The sequence below is a fragment of the Haemaphysalis longicornis genome, unplaced genomic scaffold, assembly GCF_048455015.1.
Source record: "Haemaphysalis longicornis isolate Haplotype H1 unplaced genomic scaffold, Haemaphysalis longicornis Haplotype H1 scaffold_2, whole genome shotgun sequence".
Classification (NCBI taxonomy): domain Eukaryota; kingdom Metazoa; phylum Arthropoda; class Arachnida; order Ixodida; family Ixodidae; genus Haemaphysalis; species Haemaphysalis longicornis.
The window spans coordinates 114,772,938-114,791,983 of record NW_027526295.1 but is presented as its reverse complement, the minus strand read 5'-3'; the positions used below and the strand labels follow the sequence as shown (position 1 = coordinate 114,791,983).

General features: G+C 50.5%; 1 protein-coding gene across 1 annotated transcript in view; it reads left to right on the top strand.

Annotated features, from left to right (window-relative positions):
• The window catches only part of LOC144168234 (monocarboxylate transporter 13-like), a 61,679-nt gene that overhangs the window by 27,587 nt on the left and 15,046 nt on the right, over positions 1–19,046 (top strand). Inside the window, exons 3-6 of the mRNA XM_077697262.1 lie at positions 2,348–2,491; positions 3,312–3,511; positions 5,051–5,329; positions 13,512–13,675. Coding sequence (XP_077553388.1) covers positions 2,348–2,491; positions 3,312–3,511; positions 5,051–5,329; positions 13,512–13,675 — 787 coding nt within the window. The remainder of the gene's footprint in view (positions 1–2,347; positions 2,492–3,311; positions 3,512–5,050; positions 5,330–13,511; positions 13,676–19,046) is intronic.

Sequence of the window (19,046 nt, the reverse complement as noted above, 5' to 3'; positions counted from 1 at the left end):
GAGTGAAATGAAGAAGCAAACAGAAAAGTCTCGGCACAAATAAGGGCGCTCAATGACACCTTTGCCTTGCATGAGATTGTAACACAAAAATCATTAGTGTGACAGCATTTTTAAACACATGAAAATGATTTACTTTGACAACGCCGATAGAAAACTTCCGGACCGAAAACCGCCATTTTTGTTTGGTAGTATAAGCGTAATCGCGCAGCTACAGCTGCATGAAACACAGACAGATTGTACCACCAGTCTCTACTCTAGCTTTGAGAGACAGTTTTGGTTTCGCTTTCAGCCAGTTTTCTTTACCGAGCGCTGAAATATGAAAGTGCAATATGTTGTACGCGGTGTCTTAGGATACTGAAGTGATTTGTAAACATTGCGGGATTGCGAGCGCAAATTGTAGTCCGGAGTACCGAGGCCCCGTTTCGACCACTCTGAGCGCGTTTACGCGAATTTATTTAGTAGAAAAAGCAATTCAAAAATGCTGTCCTCCTCTCTGCACCCTCGCCCATTTTCTGTGGCGTTTTCGTGTGACGTCTGGAGGAGATGATCATTGACTGCGCTACTCCACGGCTCTCCAGCCTTCAGACAGTCAGTCGGCCCAGCGTTTCGTCGCCGGTCGCCGACGGGTCCTCGCATTTCGTTCGCTCAGTTGAAACGAAGCCAGGACACGTTTGTGAATGGAAGAATGTGCCTTTCTTTACTTCGTTAGCTTGTACACTGTATTTAGCTCCAAATCGAGGTCGCTTCACACAAGCGCTGCACAAGCGCACATGAGATGCTTCGCAAACTGGTACTCCAGTAGGAAATTATAAGGCCTCTTGAAGGCGGGAGAAGAGTCAGCGAAGTCAACATAGGTACTAAGAGAATAAAATCAACTGATACTTTTACCGTACAGCATAAAACTAGGGTGCGGGTAGCACTTTCTTGCGCTGGGTGAACAAGCACAGCGGTCAGTAGCACGAGTACGCATCTGCGAACGCTTTTCCGTCTAGGAAATGCAATTGCTAGACGTGAGATATTGTGGAAACTTGAGGGAAGCTTACTGAACGAGCGCAATACAACAAATAGTCACCTAAGCTGCTTGAAATACTAAACCTAAATACAAGTGTAAACTGGTTATACATTATATACATTACATTTCCAAGGTCGGCACCACTCGCCCGTGGCCGAGTAGTTTGGAGCGCTAGGTATGTCAGCGCAAGTGTTTTGAAAGTCACAAGTTCGAATTCCCGGTGTACGTGGTTTTTTTTTTTTATAAGAACTTTTTCGTTTTCCGCCGATGTTTTCTGTGCTGAGTTCACCTTTTTTTGGGCCGCAACGTTGGTTGCTCCACGAACTAGTTCCCAGTACGCGCACAGGCTGACGCTGGCGCGCTAGCTAGTTCTGATTGGCGTGCTGTTGCCATAAGCATCGACTGCTTGCGGGCAGTGGGCACAGGCCAGAATCAACAGACCCTTGGCCTGGTGCGAACACGCTTTTTACGATACAGGCAATGAGTGAGGCAAGCTCCAAATATGGGGGAAAAGCGCATGGCATTTGAGAGTCTGCGGGGACGCGGAGGGCGTTCATCCACTGCGTAGGCCTCGGCTTGTGATTGCTACGGTTCCAAGCCGTCCTGGGAGCCTTATCTTATGCATTTTACAGCCGACAACATGGCAGAAGCGCGGGACGACGATTACTGAGGTATTGAAAATGCCCATTCCACGATGCCGTCGGATGTCAAGCACGTTGTTTTACAGAACCGAAACCGAAACTTGTTTGGTTGCTAACCTTGGGCATCGTCCAATCACGGTGTGTCTCCTCCCGTCGTCGCAGTCTTTAGTTGGTGCGGCCGCCACAAACCGCGCATGGTAGTTGTTCTTCTTTCGCGCTTTGTAAAATAATTACCGACTTGTCAACCGGATAAACGATGAAAAGTGTGCTAATTTGAGCCAGTCTACGCAGTGCAAGCAAAAACGGGAGCTTGACATTCACTTCAGTGTCCCTTTAAAAGGATATATAGTTGAGTAGCATTTATTCAGCTTTTACTACAGCGCAGATTGTTTGCTTGCCAGCTGAGCACCTCCCGCTCGCCTGCTTCTTCCGTGGTCACTTACTTTCTAGCTTTAAGATAGGAATCCTGGCAGGCGCGCGAAACCTTTTTGAGTACCATTGGTATATCTCCTAAAGTTGAGGCAGTGTTTTATTTTTATTTAGCTCCCATCAGTATAAATGTCATAGCGTCATGTTGCCAGAGTTCACATGACGTGCGTTGACGTTTTAATACTTCCATATCACTGTGATCCGTGTTAAAGGTGGTTTCCTGCGCTTATCGTGATGCGATGTTTTTGCGCCTCGTTTCACTTAGGCCCCATAGCAAGCGGTTTGACAATCCGGTACGGCTGCCGGCCCATCGCCATCGCAGGCTCGCTCATTTCCGCACTGGGGCTGTTAATCAGCATCTACGCCACCAGTATCAAGTTCCTCTACTTCTCGTTGGGACTCGTCGCCGGTATGTGCGTGCTCTTTAAATCCGATTGATGCACATTCCTAACATTCCAGATTTTTGTGTGTTCGTTGTAACCACTAAAGGAATCAATGCGTTCTGCCGTCACAAATCGCTCTATATACACGATATGGGCTGGCGCTATTGAATGTACAGGTCAAACCTTCGATACGAAGGAAAACCTCTTCAGTTTTCTTGCTCAAACCGCTACCGCTAAAGAATCGTTTAGTAGAAAAATTTCAGAAAAGGGATACTTCAGATAGAGCACGCAAGGGGTCGACTTGCATATGAACAGGCAAAATATTTCTCCAAACTCCAGCCTTAGCCTACCTCCTATTAAAATAAGCTCCTCGTACATTAAAAATTTAAAGTTCTTACAGCTCACAAACATGGAAAACATAGTGATAAACTTGCTGCTGCACACACAGGGAGCTGTCGCCTTCAGTGTTAGCTTCCCAAAAATAGTTTGCATTACACTGTGCACCTTCACAGTCCTGAGTTGTGAAAGAACTTCGATGTGCCCAAAGCTGCGCCCTTACAGCAAAACGATTCATGATTTCAACTCATGGGCGTAGAAACAAAATCCCCGGCTCATCGTTATCGTCACCGTCAGCTTTAAATGTAAAGTATGTACGTAAGTAGGCAAACATTTGTGCTTAGAGGCAGCCGTACATCATCATGTTCTATCACTATCTCTTTACTTGTCTCTTCGACCGAACTCGTAAAACCAGAAATAAAGACTGCTGATTAGTACATGCGTACATTCATATGTGCACGGGATTGGGCAGATGACGCTCTCGGCGTGCGCGAATGTGGTCTGCCGCAGGGACCGGATTTGGCTTGACGCTGTTGCCGGCAATCGTGTGCGTAACGTCGTATTTCGACCGGCGACGCTCACTAGCAACGGGCATCACGGTGTGCGGCTCGGGTGTGGGCACCTTCGTCATGGCGCCACTCATGCAGGCGCTCATTCGCTACTACGGCTGGAAGGGGGCGCTCATCATCTGCTCCGGTCTTAACCTCCAGGTGCCGCGAATACACTGCTCCGTGCATGGCACCTCGATTCCAGCTCCGCTGTGCAGGGCGGATACACCCTTCGAACGGCGCCGTGCCACCCCTGTTGGGTCGAAGTGCTCAAATGCATAGTTGTTTTCGTTTGCCACAAGACACAGCAACGCGAAATAGATAAGATGATTCAAACTTCTCGAGGAGATCGCGTTACGGTGAAAATTTAGTGCGGTCTTGCTACAGTGAGTTGCTGTGGCGGCGAGCGAGTGACCTGACATTGCGCCGCCAACGTATACGTGTCTCCACCCTGTACAGTTAACGACTGTGAATAGAGCTAGCCTAGCTCATTGAACTCAGCAAAGGCGAATGAACTGCTAACTGCGCCTATGACTGTGAAATAACACAATGAGATAGCACAACGTTGCTCCTAGAAGCCTCATGCTGTAATCGGCTGCTGATGCGAGTTGGCTTAGAGGAAAAGGGACCACGAAGAAAACTGTCAAGACAGACGTCCTAATCGCTGGAAAATCAAAAACTGACAACACATTCTGTTTCGCTTTACCCCGTGCACGAAGATTTCATGGCTCACAATAGTGGGTACTGTTACAAAAAATATAAAGTGGAAGCTAGCCTTTCGGCTGCCCGATATGGCCGCAATAGGGCAGCTGTAAAGGGGCTATCACGTATCAAGAGGTCTCGTCAGTTTTTGTTGAATCTGTCGCTGCCTCCCGAAACTCGCGTGTACTTTGCTGCTCCTCAGCACAAAGCAAAATTCATAACTCCCAAACCAATGTCAGTATTTTTAACACTTTGTTGAAGTATCTCTTAGAATAACTTTTGAATAGTGTGAAGGTTGGCTGGAACGCATGCCAAATCGACCAGTCGCTTTAGAACTACACCATGCGCAGTGGACACATCTGCAAACATGGGGCACGATGCAAATCTGTACAAGGAAACCAGACATTTGTTATGTCAGGCAGGAACAATTTGTTTTGTAGGTGAGCTAACTGTTACACACGTTTAATAGACGCTATTTCCTTACACCAGATCAAGCCCAACTCCCAGTGAGGTTCGGTCATCGCATATTCATGCTTACATCATTTTCAGTTTGGTTCTTGCGAGTCCTCACACACATTGCGGTTTTTGCAGTCGTCAAGCTGGTTTTAAAACAATGGACAAAGTCCTGTTTAAATTTAGACCAGTCACAGAAAGTCGCTTACAACAGCAACCGTGGGTCTGTGTGATATGAACTGAGATTGAGGATGTGTCGTTTAGATTCGAGCCGAAAAGACGGCACTGGAACAGTGTTTTTTGCAGATTATTTTCCGGTAAGCCAGGGCGCACTGTGAAGTTACACTGGCGTAAAGAGCTTTTGCAGTGGAGCTGTGGGTTATATACACAACTTGGGCTCCTTAAAATGGCTCTTGCCAGAAAATGAAGAAAGAAGTCATCGTGACAGGCTCTCTAACTTCAGGGTTCGATTCTACGAACGTGACACTGATGTTTTTCCATGATAGGCACATTTAAACAGAGCATCTGGTTGGTTTCCTAAAACAGGGTGTCGTTGCCGGTTTCCTGATGCGGCCCATGGCGTCTGCGGGAGCGGCGGTTGGCGTTCCCTCGGGTAGCGACAGTAGCCTCACCAGCACGTACGAGCCTTCCAAGCTGGCTCCCGCGACGCGGCCGCTACGTCCTGTGGCCGTGTACGAGATGTCCTCCACCATTGCCAAGCCGCCAGCGCTTGGCGCGAACCTCGGCACAGGGCCGCAGGCCACCGAAGGCATCATGCTTACCATGGTGCCCGGCCCGAGAAGCCCCGACAGCAGCAGCCTCCAAGTGAGCGACATTTGTTGGTCGTTGGAGGAGGAGGAGGAAATAACTTTATTTAGTCCAAAGAAGAGGCCTATTCAGGCCCGTGGCGCCTTAGACGACGGCCAAGATATCTTGACTCCTGGCGGCGTCTTCGGCCCTTTGGACGGCCCACTGCTGGATGTCAGGGTTTTCGCTGTGTAGCACGGTCTCCCATTGCTCTTTACTATTTATAATAAATGTGCCTTTGGTATTGCTAAAATCTTTCTTCTGGACACTGGGGCATTCCCATAACATGTGAGTCAAGCTCGCAATTTCTGGGCAGTGCTTGCATTTGCCGTCGTGTATATCCGGATGGAAGTGCCTGTAAAGGCCTGGATTAGGATACGTGTTCGTCTGGAGGCGTCTCCACGCGACTTCTTGCTTCTTAGTGAGCGAGGGGTGGGCAGCCGGGTAGGTTCGTCTTTCCCCTTTGTAGTGTTCGAGCACGTCTCGGTAAGCACAGAGGCGATCCTTGGCGTTGTCCATTGATTGTAAGCCGGGTTGCGGGGGCTCTCGGTGGGTAAGATCTCGAGCAGCCTCGTTGGCCCATTCATTGCCTTCTAGTGCCGCGTGTGCGGGCGTCCATATCAACGTGGTTGTGGCATTTTGGTTTGTCTCGCGGCGGGAAAGAACCTTTAGCGCCGCGCCGGAAATTCTTCCTCGTGCGAAATTGCGGATCGCTGGCTGGGAGTCGCTAACGATTTTCCGCGCTTGGGTCGTTGCTAGGGCTAGTGCAATGGCCAGTTCTTCGCCCTCCTCCGGGTGTTTGGTTAGAAGCAGGCGGCTAGAACTTTGCCCGAGTGGTCAGTGACGACCGAAGCCATAGCTCCACGTTGTTCGTAAGTGGCCGCGTCTGTATAAACGACGTGCGGATCGTCCCGAAGTTGTTTCTTGAGCGCCTGGGCTCGCAGCTGTCTCCGCTTCTCGTTGTATAGTGGGTGCATATTCTTGGGAAGAAGTGGAACGCGGATGCCTTTCCGTAGTTCGGCGGGGACGGAGAGCTTGTCGCCGAAGGTTTTCTCGTATGGTATGCGCAGGCTATCCAGTAGGTGTCTGCCGGTGGCCGTCTTGGTGAGGCGTTCGAGGTGCGAAGTGCGTTGCGCCTCGATGAGTTCTTCGAGCGTGTTGTGTACACCCAACGCGTCTAATTTCTTGTTTGGGGTGCATATTGGTATCCCGAGGGCTTGCTTGTGTGCTCTCTTGATGAGGGTGTTGATTTTCTGCTTCTCTACCTGCTTGAGGGGTAGGAACGAGGCTGCATATGTAACCCTGCTAATAACAAAGGCGTAGACGAGCCTTAGCAGCGTCTTTTCTTTCATGCCCCTGTTCTTGCTGGCAATCCGCGTAATTAGTCACGTGATTTGGTGGGCTGTCTTTTCTAGGTATTCTACGGTCTTGCCATTGTGCCCGTTGGCTTGCAGGTGCAGGCCGAGGACTCGTATTTCGGACACCTCGGGGATCGGAGTTTCTCCCACTTTTAGCGTTATGCTGTGCGTCTGGGGCCCGCACTTGGGTTTTCTGCCCCTCCGTGTGGGCTGGTAGGTAAGCTGTTCCGATTTTTCGGGGGAGCACGAGAGGCCTAGGGTTTTTGCGTGTGCCTCGACGGCGTCGATGACCTCCTGGAGGCGGTCTTGTATGTCGCCGTCTCGGCCGCCCGCAGTCCACAGCGTGACGTCGTCTGCGTAGATGCTGTGGTTTACTTCGTCAATACCCTGCAGCCTGTTGGCAAGTTCAATCATAGTGGCGTTGAACAGGAAGGGAGAGAGTACTGAGCCCTGAGGCGTCCCTATGCTCCCCGTGGGGGTCTCCGGTGATGCGTGTGTCCCCACCTTGAGTTGCGCCGTCCTGGACATGATAAATTCTCTGATGTAGTCATATGTTTTTTTGCCTATCCCTAGGCTCTGGAGGCTTCGGAGTATGGACTCGTGCTTGAGTCTGTCAAAAGCTTTGGTAAGGTCTAGTGCGACTATTACGCGGCCATCCGTGGGTGCCGTGTCTTCGGTATTAACTATTTGGTGTTGCAGCTGTAGCATAACATCCTGGGTCGACAAACCGGCCCTGAAACCCACCATAGAGTGCGGGTAGAGCTGGTTGTCCTCCATGTGGTCGTTTATTCTGTTCAGGACCATATAATCTAGAAGTTTACCAAGGCACGACGTGAGGGAAATCGGCCTGAGATTGTCTACACTGAGAGGTTTCCCCGGCTTGGGTATCAGCCGCACTGATGCCTTCTTCCATTGCTTGGGTAGAGTCGCCGTGTCCCAGCATTTGTTAAAGTAGTCGAGTAGGAGTTCACATTCTTCGTCCGCGAGGTTCCGCAGCATCTTGTTGGTAATGCCGTCCGGACCAGGGGCTGAGTTTGGTTTGAGGCCTTGTAAGGCTGCCCTAAGTTCCTCCATGGTGAAGGGCTGGTCGAGTTTTGCATTCGGAGTGCCTGTGTAATCTCCATGCTCGACTACGGGATGTTCTGGCGTGTATTTGGCCCGCAACTCTCGGATGGTCTCGTTTAGGTCTCCTCGATTGTGCGTATGGAGGAGTTTCTCCAGACCCCGGCATTGCTCGGTCTTGCTTTTGGTGGGTCTATGAGGTGCCTTAATAAGTTCCACATCTTGGGCGTACTCATTTGGAGCTCCGCGCACTCGCATAGCGCGTGCCAGTTTTGCAGCGCGAGCTTGTCAGCATACTCTTGTATTTCTAGGTTGAGCTTCGCTATGCGTCTTTTAAGCGGGCGGCTGCGTTTATTTCTCTCGAGCCGTTTTTGAAGGCTCTCTTTGGCCTGCCACATGTGTAGGAGTCTGGAGTCTGCCTGTTGGAGCCCTTCTTCCTCTGGAATGGTTGTAGTGGCTTCCTCTGCCCGTTTCTTAATTTTAGTCGTCCATTCTGCAATGTCATCAATGGCGCTATGTACGACTCGGGGCATTGCCTGAATTTCTCCCAATCAGTGATTTTGCATGCCACACCTCTGGGTTTGGTGGGACCCGCTGTTATTTGAATGGCTGTAATGACGTGATCGCTACCGAGGTCCTGGCGCAAGTTACTCCATTCGGCGCTGTTGTCTTTGGCGAGGTTTCTAACGAATGCAAGATCCGGCGTCGTGTCTCTGGTGACGCTGTTCCCCTGTCGCGTAGGTTGGCTTGGATCCGTGATTAACGACAAACCCTCTCTCTGTGCATCTGCCCACAAGTTCCTGCCCTTAATCAGCTCCTTCGCGTACCCCCATGCAGGGTGGGCCGCGTTAAAATCTCCGAGTATTACCAATGGGTGGCCCCTGGCTATTTCAATCGTCTTGCGGAATAGGTTCGCAAATCTGTGCTGCTTCTTGGGGCTACTGTATAAGTTTAGGATGAACAGACTGGTTTCGTCTCGTTTGGATGTGGCAAAGATTTCTAAGAGAACGTGCTCGACGGTGGTTTCCTCGGTGTCGTGCTGGAACGTCGGTAAATTTCTTCCAACCAAGGTGGTAACCGTGGCCGTGTTGCTTGTGGCATTGAGGTCTATGAAGGCCCTGTAGCTTGCAAGCTTGGCTTTGCCCCCTGTTTCCTGTAAGGCTATTATGTTGGGAGGCGTCTGGTGTGTGCCTAAGTATAATTCTACGTTGCTTCGCTTCTTTCTGAAGCCTCTGCAGTTCCACTGCCATATGCGGTATTGCGGATATTTAGTTGTCTGCGTCGCCATGGCAGCTGTAGTCGGCGGTCCTGAGCGTATCTTTTGAGCTGGGTCTGTCGTAGGGTTTGCTATGCTTAGATTTCTTATCCATCAGAGTTGCATCCATTTGGCTCATTCTGCTGCTCATCTGTCTTACTGATGTTTCTATCTGGCTAAACCTGTCGCTCATGCCTGCTTGGGCGCCGTTTACTATTGCTTGCATCGCCGCTATAGATTCCGATATGGCCGCCCTCACCTCGGCCCTGATGGTTGTGGCGAAATCCTTGAGTTTTTTCTCGACTTTTTCCTCTAGTGCTGCCGGTTCGCACTCTTCCTTTGTTCGTTTGCGCGGAGGGTCGGAGTCTTCGCCTAATTTGTTGTTTCCTCGGGTGGGTGCCTCGTTCATAGGTGTTGGCTCTTCGTTGGGTTTGGATGCTTGTGCGTTTGTGCTTTTGGCCTGAGATGTCACGGGAGCGGTCTCTTTTCCTCTTTTGAGTGCTGCTAGTTCCATTTTAAGCTCCCTGTTCTCTTGCAGGACTAACTCTAATAGTTGCCGAATGCGCGCGAGTTCGGATTGCTCATTCTCTTGTGTGTTCGGGACGGGTATCCCTATCGGTCCAACATTAGCTTTTTGGGAGACCGTGCTAACCCAGCTCACCTTTTCTTTCGGAGTGCTTGGATGGCCGCCTTCACTGCAGTAGTCCTTGGCCTGATCCTCCCGTGGTAAGCGCCTCGCATCCCGGGATACGTTTGGAGTGGTCGCCTGACTTTGATCCTTGCGGATGCGGCTCCCTTGTCTCGAGAGTCGCGGGTCTTCGCGGCTCTCGGCCCTCGACTTGTGGTTTCCACTGCCGGGTAGACGGGGGAAGGAGATGGATCGGTTCTTCCTCGTCGTCGACGGGCTTCGTTCACGTTCTCGCTCTTTGGTGGGCTGTGGTCTTCCCGTGGAGCTTCTCCGTCGTCGGTCTGCTTCAGCTTGTCGGAGCTTCTTTTCCCACTGACGTCGCCGCAGCAAGTACGGGGTCTGGAATCTTTGGTGACACTTATTGTCGCCAGTGGGATGACCTTTACCGCACAGTGCGCATTTCGGATCGCATGCGTGGTTTTCGGGCGGTAGTTGCATGCCGCAGACCTTGCAGTACGTGGTTTCGGGTTTAGGGCACACGTCGGATCTGTGCCCAACTTTTCCGCAGGCTTCGCAAATTTCATGCGTTTTCTTGTGTAGGTAGCATCGCATTTCTGCTCCTCGATAATAGACGTAGTAGGGTACTTTACTTCCTTCGAAGAGGATGATGACCGAACTGGATTTGCCCATGCGCCTTGCTTGGAGTATCGTGGGATTCTTGTTATATACGAGGCTTTTAGTGATGTCTTCCGCGGTGTCGTAGTCTGGGATATTGCGTATCACTCCCCTGGAGGTGTTTTCCGGGGGTGCCGCATACGCCACAGCTTCGTAAGTTGCTCCGCGGACTGGGAGTTCCCGGATCTTGACATAAGACTCCGCGCGGGTTACCGAGGGAGTGGTGATCACGAAGGTGTTTTGCTTCGGGTTTGTGCGTAGAATATCATCCGCCGCTTGCGTGGGTTCAAGCCCTGTCGCCCTGGTAATGCAGTCGCGTAGTTGCGCTTCACTCAGTTCGGAGACATTGAGGCCGTTTCTCGGTCGGACAACAATTTTTAGGTCCTCTCGCGGCAGGTGCGGAGGCAGTGGCGTTCTGTTTTTTGCTTTGTTAGCTGTCCTAACTGTTGCTCGGGGGTTGGAGATCCCGGTAGCCTGGCCATGGCGGCCCGCCGTTGTATTGTTTAGCGGCTGGTTTAGCTTCTCCAGCTCCCTGCGGCGCAGTTTCTTGTAGCTTTCGAGCCACCCAACGGTATCGTCGGGTGAAAGCGGCTCACCTTCAACTTCCATGGCCCTTGGGTAGAGGCGTCTTGAGGTCTGGCTGTGGTCTTCGGGCGGGACTTGCCCCTCGTCGGCCTCCTCCACGGCGGGCATGGTCGACCACGCCGGCGGTGGCGGCCGGTGTTCGGCGTTAGGCTTAGCGCGGCGCTCGGCTGGCACTTGTCCAAAGGTGGTGGAAACTCACTACTGGAGACACAGATGGTCTAGTGGGTGGTGTCCGGTGGTGCGGATCGTCCTTAGGGAAGTGTATCCACACCAGAAAGGCACTTGCATTGGAAATTTCCGCCGGGAGAGGTTGAAAAACACGGAGCCCATGCGAAGGTACGTTCGCACTGCTCGGCCCCCTAGCGGCGAAAAAAACTGGTCGTTGGAGGGAAGCCCTAATTTTACATTTTCTACTTCAACAACCCAACACTGAGCTTTGGCATTTCTACAGCTGGTTCCTATGAACGCAGCAGAAGTGCTGGTTTGAACATCTAGAAAGACCAAAAGCAGATCACAGTGACAAGCTATGCTGTTGCGCGAGGTGAAAGATTTGTTGTTTTATGACAGATATGGTCAAGGCCTTCAATTCGAACGTTATCTGGGGCGTCGACCGATCAAGGTGGCTGTGCTTTTAGGTAGCGCGTTTTGGCGAACGGCGGAAGAATACTTTAGCTTCACTCATCTGTAGCATTTTCCGTAAACGGTTTAGTAATGCCTCAAGCCTCTTAAAAATGATAGTGTTTATTTGGGTACCTAGCGTCGCCTGTGCGATTCAGCAGGCGACGAACAGTTGGATTATCTTATAGTCGATGCCACTGCAATATACTCGCACTTGTGGTGGCCATTGTACATGTCCACATTGTTCAGCAAAAACAAAGCATAAGACATATTTGAAGCAAAACGTGCGTGCATAACTGCAGTCCAAACATTCTTTTATTTAAAAGTATTATTAGAATTGCTTTTAGCAACACCATAATCATAAAACACGGTAACAACGAATTCCAAAACAGGCGAAATGAAGGCAGAGACCACAAATATGTTTCTTCGATCTCTTGCATGGGGACGGGAAGTAAGGGCGGAACAGATAGAGCGCGACCCATGCGACCACGGGAAAATTTAAGTGAGCAAGCTTCTATTATATTCCTTCTTGGTGGAAGGACAGGGATACGAACAGCCTGAGGCACAGCGATAGGAGAAGAGACAATATCACAAAACGGGAACAGCAGAAGGTATTTCTTCGCACGACATTTCCAAGCAAGCTGATGGGGGGCCATTTTTTTTCTTTACCGCGTACGTAAATTTAACACTCAACACTTAAAAATTAATATTGCGCATATGTGCATTGACATACCTTCATGGCATACGTTCATTTTGTATTTTTAGTCACGAACCGGCTGGTCAACACTCGTTGCTTCTGCGGGACGGCCATTTTATTTAGTAAAAAACAATATGTTTTGTATAGTTGATGAGAGTGGTCACGTTTCTTAAACATTAAATGGTCATGGGAGCTGAGGTGCTCTGGTTGCCGCGGATAACAAAAAGTACCACGCAACGGCACCTTAGTCTACATGATATACGTTGCCGCAGTTACCACTGCAGTGATTCCGACCACGCGTCACCGAATTGCCACCACGTCAACTTTCGCCCAACGTACTGTAGCGTAAGTTCCAGATGCAAATTTCACTACCTGACTTATGAGACCTGCCGAGTGCCGGCCACGCACCTTATCAGGTGGTTTACCTTATTAGGTTTCTTCAATTTTGCGTTTTGAAATAGTGCGAGATTACCGAGGAAGGCCGCTACATTCCTTGTTTATTCTCGTTACCGGCTCAGATGCTAGCATATATGAGCAAATTTAGCTAACTGACTCGAAGACAACAGCGTGGCAGCGGTCGCAATGGTCTAGACCAGGTGTTAAATCCTTCCCGATTCTCTAGGGAGACACTTGCGTTGATAATTGCAGTGCCTTGTGTGAGTGACCCGTTACGCTCACACCTGCTTATAGCACGCGTGAGCGTCACATCAGGTATAAGCAGGCGTGAGCGTATAGGCGTGAGGCGTGATCAGGGCGAGCGTAAGGAGGCTCACGCCTGCTTCAAGTCTGCTTACGCTCATCCGCTTCCGTATAGATCCTCGAATGTTCCTGCGATAATTACCTGTAGACAGGATTACTTTTGCTTCGTACTTCTTCTCGAATGGTTTCAATTACACACTGGCCGTTACGAATCATACTGAACCACTGCCACCTTTCCATGCGTTGGAACACCACCACGCCGTCAAACGAATACTCTCTATTCACTGCGTATCTATTGTCCATGAGCTCGTCTATCCACTGTCGCCAGCAAGTACTATAGCAAAGGGGTTTGCTGAGGAGCACACCCCTCGTATTTACGGGCGTCATCGAAAAAAGGTTACCGTTTACGCAGTTCGCATTGCAGCCAAACCAGTCACAACGGTGTTTTTGTTACGAGCAGCTCTATCAATGCGATCGCCTTCCTCCATTCCTCCTTGGGCTCCGTTCAATGCTCCGGTCAGAGCTAAGTAGTAGGTAGATAAAAACACTTGTTTCACGTTTCCAATAATTTAGCCGCCGGTAACGCCCTGGTGTGCTCTCGCATGGACGACACCGCTTCTCAGGGCCGCATCCGCGTGCGTCCCGACCTGTTCTACGAGCGTACCCTTTCGGAGGAAGACCGCCAGTCGTCCATGGCCTTCTTCTCGGTGGACAGCTCCTTGATGGATGGAGCAGAGCACCAGTCGCAACTCGTCACGCTCGTCGACAACCGCAACATCGTCGCCAGGTAAGCATAGCGTGAAGACACAGAAGAGTTCTAAGAACGAGGGGGCCAAACCCACATACCCCGTCCAGTTTTCGGGCTTCTCATTTTATCAGCATTCGAAATTAGTTTTGTACCCGAAGCATATCATGCCGAATCCTGGCACGTTTTAGGTGACAGCTGTTTCGTTCCCTTACTTTATCAACATCAATTTTCTAGGATTAGTTTTTGCACCCGATCTAGACTCGCTGCGACCGTACCATTTTGAAAGCAACACCGAAGCCAGGAGAGTATCAACGAGCTACAGGCAAACTACTTCCTTAACACCATCCCCGTTACATGGCGGGAGCCAACCACATTTTAGCGCGATGAAGTGTGTGCACATTTGAGGCTAACCCTAAGCCGACAATAGAGGATGATAGTGTTTTGTTAGTTCATAGTACGGATTGAGTAGGTGTTTAAAGCATACAAAATTGATCCACCGTATCTAGGTCTTAAGAAGCAGCAACAAATCCCGTTCATTCAAAAGCCTGGCGCTGTCCCACCACTTGTGCTAGCCTACCGGGAGCTTCACGCATGGAGGCCCGCTTTTAAAAGCTGCTTTCTTCCCAGTCGAGAAGCCTACAGCGAATGCCATGTGGTTGACCCTGTAGCCACCTCGCTTCACTTGTGCGTCCATAAACTGGGAACCAGATGCTGAAAGCTTGAATTTATTTCTCGCCGGACTAAATCGCCCTTCTTATCCCGCTTTGAATGGGCCTGCGTACGTTGCCTAAACGCGTATGGCGGGAATTTCCCTTAGCCATCCAAACACGGCTGCACAGCACACCTACATCGACATCCAGCATGTAACGTTTACAAAAGTTACGGTGCATCCAGCACCCGAAGCGACAGTGAAGTGCTTGGATGCGTGTTGGAAAGCGTAAAGTTCGACATTTTAGATGTTACGACTAAGTGCACTGTGCCACGGCAATTTCCGATCTCACTATCGAGGAAGATGCCAATGTTCAGATTTGAAAATGCTTAACCTGAAGCTCACATATCTGACCGGCGTCTCTGTGCATTCCGTGGCAAAGGACAGGATTTTCAGCTGCTTTTCTTTTGTAAAGTGCGTGAATCTTAGTTCGGTGTTTACGCGTGGAAGAGCATGCTCTTCTGTGGTGCCAGTACACTGACAGACAGGCATGGTCATGTACTTGCCTACGACACACACTCACACATCCGTGCACGTACACAGGATACTCACACACTGTCGCAGCGTATACCCTCCTTTGCGACCCACGTTGTGCTAGCGCGACCGGGCTTCTTTACGATACGGAGGACTGAAATTACGCGAACAAAAGTCAGAAGCCAATTTAAGTTTAATTCATGGCCAGAATGAGGACATCAGTGGGTCACAGTGCACTGAGTTTCAAAGAAGGCTGCGGTATAGGTGTACACGACCTAAGAGCACTGCAGCTGTCGATCGCTACCCACCGCGCACTGACCGACATACATTTATTCCTTGTTCATTAAAAACTGCATCTTCTGTTTCAGCCAATCATGTTATAATACGACTCTACGTAGTAGAGCTAGACGTTTTGTCACAAATACAACTACTAATATTCGCCTTTAAGAACAAACGTTTTCCCACGGGCACATCTGGCGGTATACCCAACGCTTTAAAAATGGCGTAGAGGGCTCGCGATTTTTTTTTTTTTTTTTGCCTTAGTCCCGATGTTTTCTGTTTCTGGGTCATCTCATGGCTGAAGATGACTATGTGCATTATTAAATAGCTGAACATCTGCGAATTTATAACCCACAGCACTACAGATGTGATGGGACAACTCTTCTGTCGCGCTTTCACGCTTATAGCAAGAGTTAAAAACATGGGTTTCATCCACTCCTCTGGTGGGTTGCTGTGACATGTTCTTTGCGCAATGGCCACTAGCTATTCGAAAAAAGAATTGGTGGCGCGTAACACCTGATCCGTTAACTTCTACAGCAGAACACGAACATTAGATGAATTAGGACCGTCTACCGTTGTCTGCAGAGATGCTCGCGACGAGCCACCGCCGCTAAATGTCAACAAAGGCCTTGATTGGTCAGCCCTGTGCGCATCTCAAAGGCGAGTCTTCTTAAGGCGCCTTTGTGTTGGTTCCCTCCTATTGATTACAAGGCAAAGCTCTTCGCCGGAATTGGTATTGCTTTAAAGTCAAGCCGCAGCCAAAACACCACACGAAATCAAGCGAAATGCCGGAAAGTGCGGAGATAAATCTCAACTTGAGCTCTGCAAGGTCTTTGGGTACACCCTAAAGAAAAACAACTCCAGGTACAGCTACACATTAACGAGTTGTGAAGTCTAAAGTACCGACGCGCCCTTTAACGCCGCTAAGTGCTCCTTCCAGTTTCGCGCTGCGAGTAATTGCGACTGTTGCGAGGCCGTGCCAGGCAAGCGGCGCGCGTACATCACATGCCGTCGAACACCACACTCATACCCACAGCTGCAAGTACCAGCTCTCCACGCGACACCCGCCGCGGTGGCTCAGTGGCTAAGGCGTTGCGCTGCTGAGCACGAGGTCGCGGGTTCGATTCCCGGCCGCGGCGGCCGCTTTTCTGATGGAGGCGAAAAGCAAAACGCCCGTGTGTACGAGACTTCGGCGCACGATAAAGATCCCCAGGTGGTCAAAATTAATCCGGAGCCCTCCACTACGGCGCGCCTCATCGCCTGCGTTGCGTCGGCGCGTTAAACCCCACAATCAATCAATCAATCTCCACGCGACCTTTCCAGTAAGCACTGTTTTTTTATTACAGGCCCCGAAGCTCGTCAAATCCTTGGCAGTTCCTTGTGAGCCATTCTTCTGTTACAGATGCCAACACATGACGCCAATGCAGCAGACGGCTTTTTCGATCAAAAGAACATATAATGCATTGGACTGAGAAACGGGTCAGAACATCATCACAGTTACTCAGAAGCACTGTTAAAAAGCACCCCAGCTGTTATTTGTGCCATTTCAGGAGCTTCTTAAATTTTTCGGGAAAAATAGCGTTCGTACCGGCGAAACCTAAGTGACAAAAGTAGATAGAGTTATTGTGGGGTTTAATGCGCCGACGCAACGCAGGCAATGAGACGCGCCGTAGTCGAGGGCTTCGGATTAATTTTGACCACCTGGGGATCTTTAACGTGCGCCGAAATCTCACACGCACGGGCGTTTTTGCTTTTCACCTCCATCAAAAAAGCGGCCGCCGCGGCCAGGAATCGAACCCGCGACCTCGTGCTCAGCAGGGCAACGTCCAGCCACTGAGCCACCGCGGTGGGTAAGTGCCAAGAATTAAGGATTTATGAAAATATGCGCCTAGAGGGTGCCGGAGCACGGCTTGACGTGGCGCTCAAACGGAGAAGCGTCGCTTTCTTGCACACGATAGCCGACAACGCGCTGTTAACGTTCCTGCCTGCAGCGCCACTCACCTGCTATGAGGGGCGTCCGTCGCCTTGCAACGCATTTCCTGGCTCGCGCGGCATTCCTTCCCTTTATTGCCTTTAAGACGTTTCACGCTTTGGCCGGAGGACGTTGCCTAGACGCACTATTTCTCGACTGCTGCCTGTAGCTGGCACTGGCGCGCTCTGACCGCCAAGAGAACTGGCATACGTATTTTGCGATCCTACGCGTGCTTGATTGAGATGCGTCACACATACGCGGGATGAACCTATAAAGCTGGTGATTAATAAAACTGTGTCATTAATAAAACAAACACCATCGAAGCCCCGTATCTCCCAGTGTACCATCGTTGCATGACCTACGATGATTTGTCACGAGCACCTGATGGCAAGCGGCATGCACGCACAAGTCCTGTTTACTTCGAGGCCTAATGGCCACATGCCTGTAAGTGCGTGTGCGTGCGTGCGTGTGCGTGCGTGCGTGCGTGCGTGCGTGCGTGTGCGTGTGCGTGCGTGCGCGCGTGCGTGCGAGCGTGTGCGTGCGTGCGTGCGTGCGTGCGTGTGTGTGTGTGTGTGTGTGTGCGTGCGTGCGTGCGAGCGTGTGTGTGTGGGTGTGTGCGTGCGTGCGTGCGTGCGTGCGTGCGTGTGTGCGTGTGTGTGTGTGTGTGTGCGTGCGTGTGTGCGTGTGCGTGTGCGCGTGCGTGCGTGCGCGCGTGCGTGCGTGCGTGCGCGCGTGCGTGTGTGTGTGTGTGTGTGTGTGTGCGTGCGTGCGAGCGAGCGAGCGTGTGCGTGCGTGCGTGCGTGCGTGCGTGCGTGCGTGCGTGCGTGTGTGTGTGTGTGTGTGTGTGTGTGTGTGTGTGTGTGTGTGTGTGTGTGTGTGTGTGTGTGTGTGTGTGTGTGTACGATATCAAACACGCATCTTTTTATCAAACGGTAGCCTTTGATTAGTCCCGCATTTACTCGTTCGCACTACTACTGCACTGGTATCCCTTTAGCTTTGATCCGCTACCCGGGAATGTCTAGGTCGTACCCTCTTTCCTGTATCCACACTCCGATATTGCTACAGCGGGCCCAGTCGTTTCACTCTCAGCCGGGGAGTAACCCCAACCACGTCGGCTCGGTTTTTGTTCAGTGGCTGCTCATTTCGTTGAGTGGCTGTCCAAGATTGCTCCGGACGCACTGTGCCATTTGCATTGGCTTGTACGAACTTCGCGTTGCATCTAGTGTCCCTAGCCGGATGTTGGCCGTCTGGTAGCCTAGAAGGGACTAGATTCTTTCTAGTACAGGGGGTCGGTAACCTTTTGAGGCGACGGGACCACCGGGGGCCGAACGGTGTACAGGCTGGAGGGAGGGGTACTTTGCAGATAAACAGAGAAAATTGGGCAAATGTACAGGACTATGCCGACTGGAAGCGATCTTTCTTTGTTCCTGTCTAACCCTATTTGAGATGAAAACTACCATGTCGGCATTCAGGTAGGAAGTGACTGTGGAGGTGGGGTTCTGGCGTTGTGCCGCGGCCTGCAGGTTGTCGACATCTGCTCTACGACATCGTACACGTTGGCGTATAAGATTTCAAATTTTTGGGGCCGGGGGGTCTCTCTATACAATACTCTACTTCGAAAATTCCGGCTTAGCGCATTTGTTGATAATTGTAGTTAAACTACCAGGCGAACACCATCCGTAAGATTATAAACCGCGTCTCTAAATACTGCACAATTCATAGCAACAAATTCAAATGCCAAACTATGCAATGGATGTCAATGCAATGTCTAATGTTTTACTTGGCTTTTACAGCGGCGACGCATGGACGTTTTAACCACCATAGAAGTTTGGACTGAAAACCTTGCTTTAGCACATTTATAAAATCATTGTGCTCGTTTTAAAGCCTCTTCTGCACTATCCCATTAGCGGTTCGCGAACTCCGTTCTCACGGCTGTTGTGTTTTGTTTTGCGGAATACATGCGCACTGTGTACAAA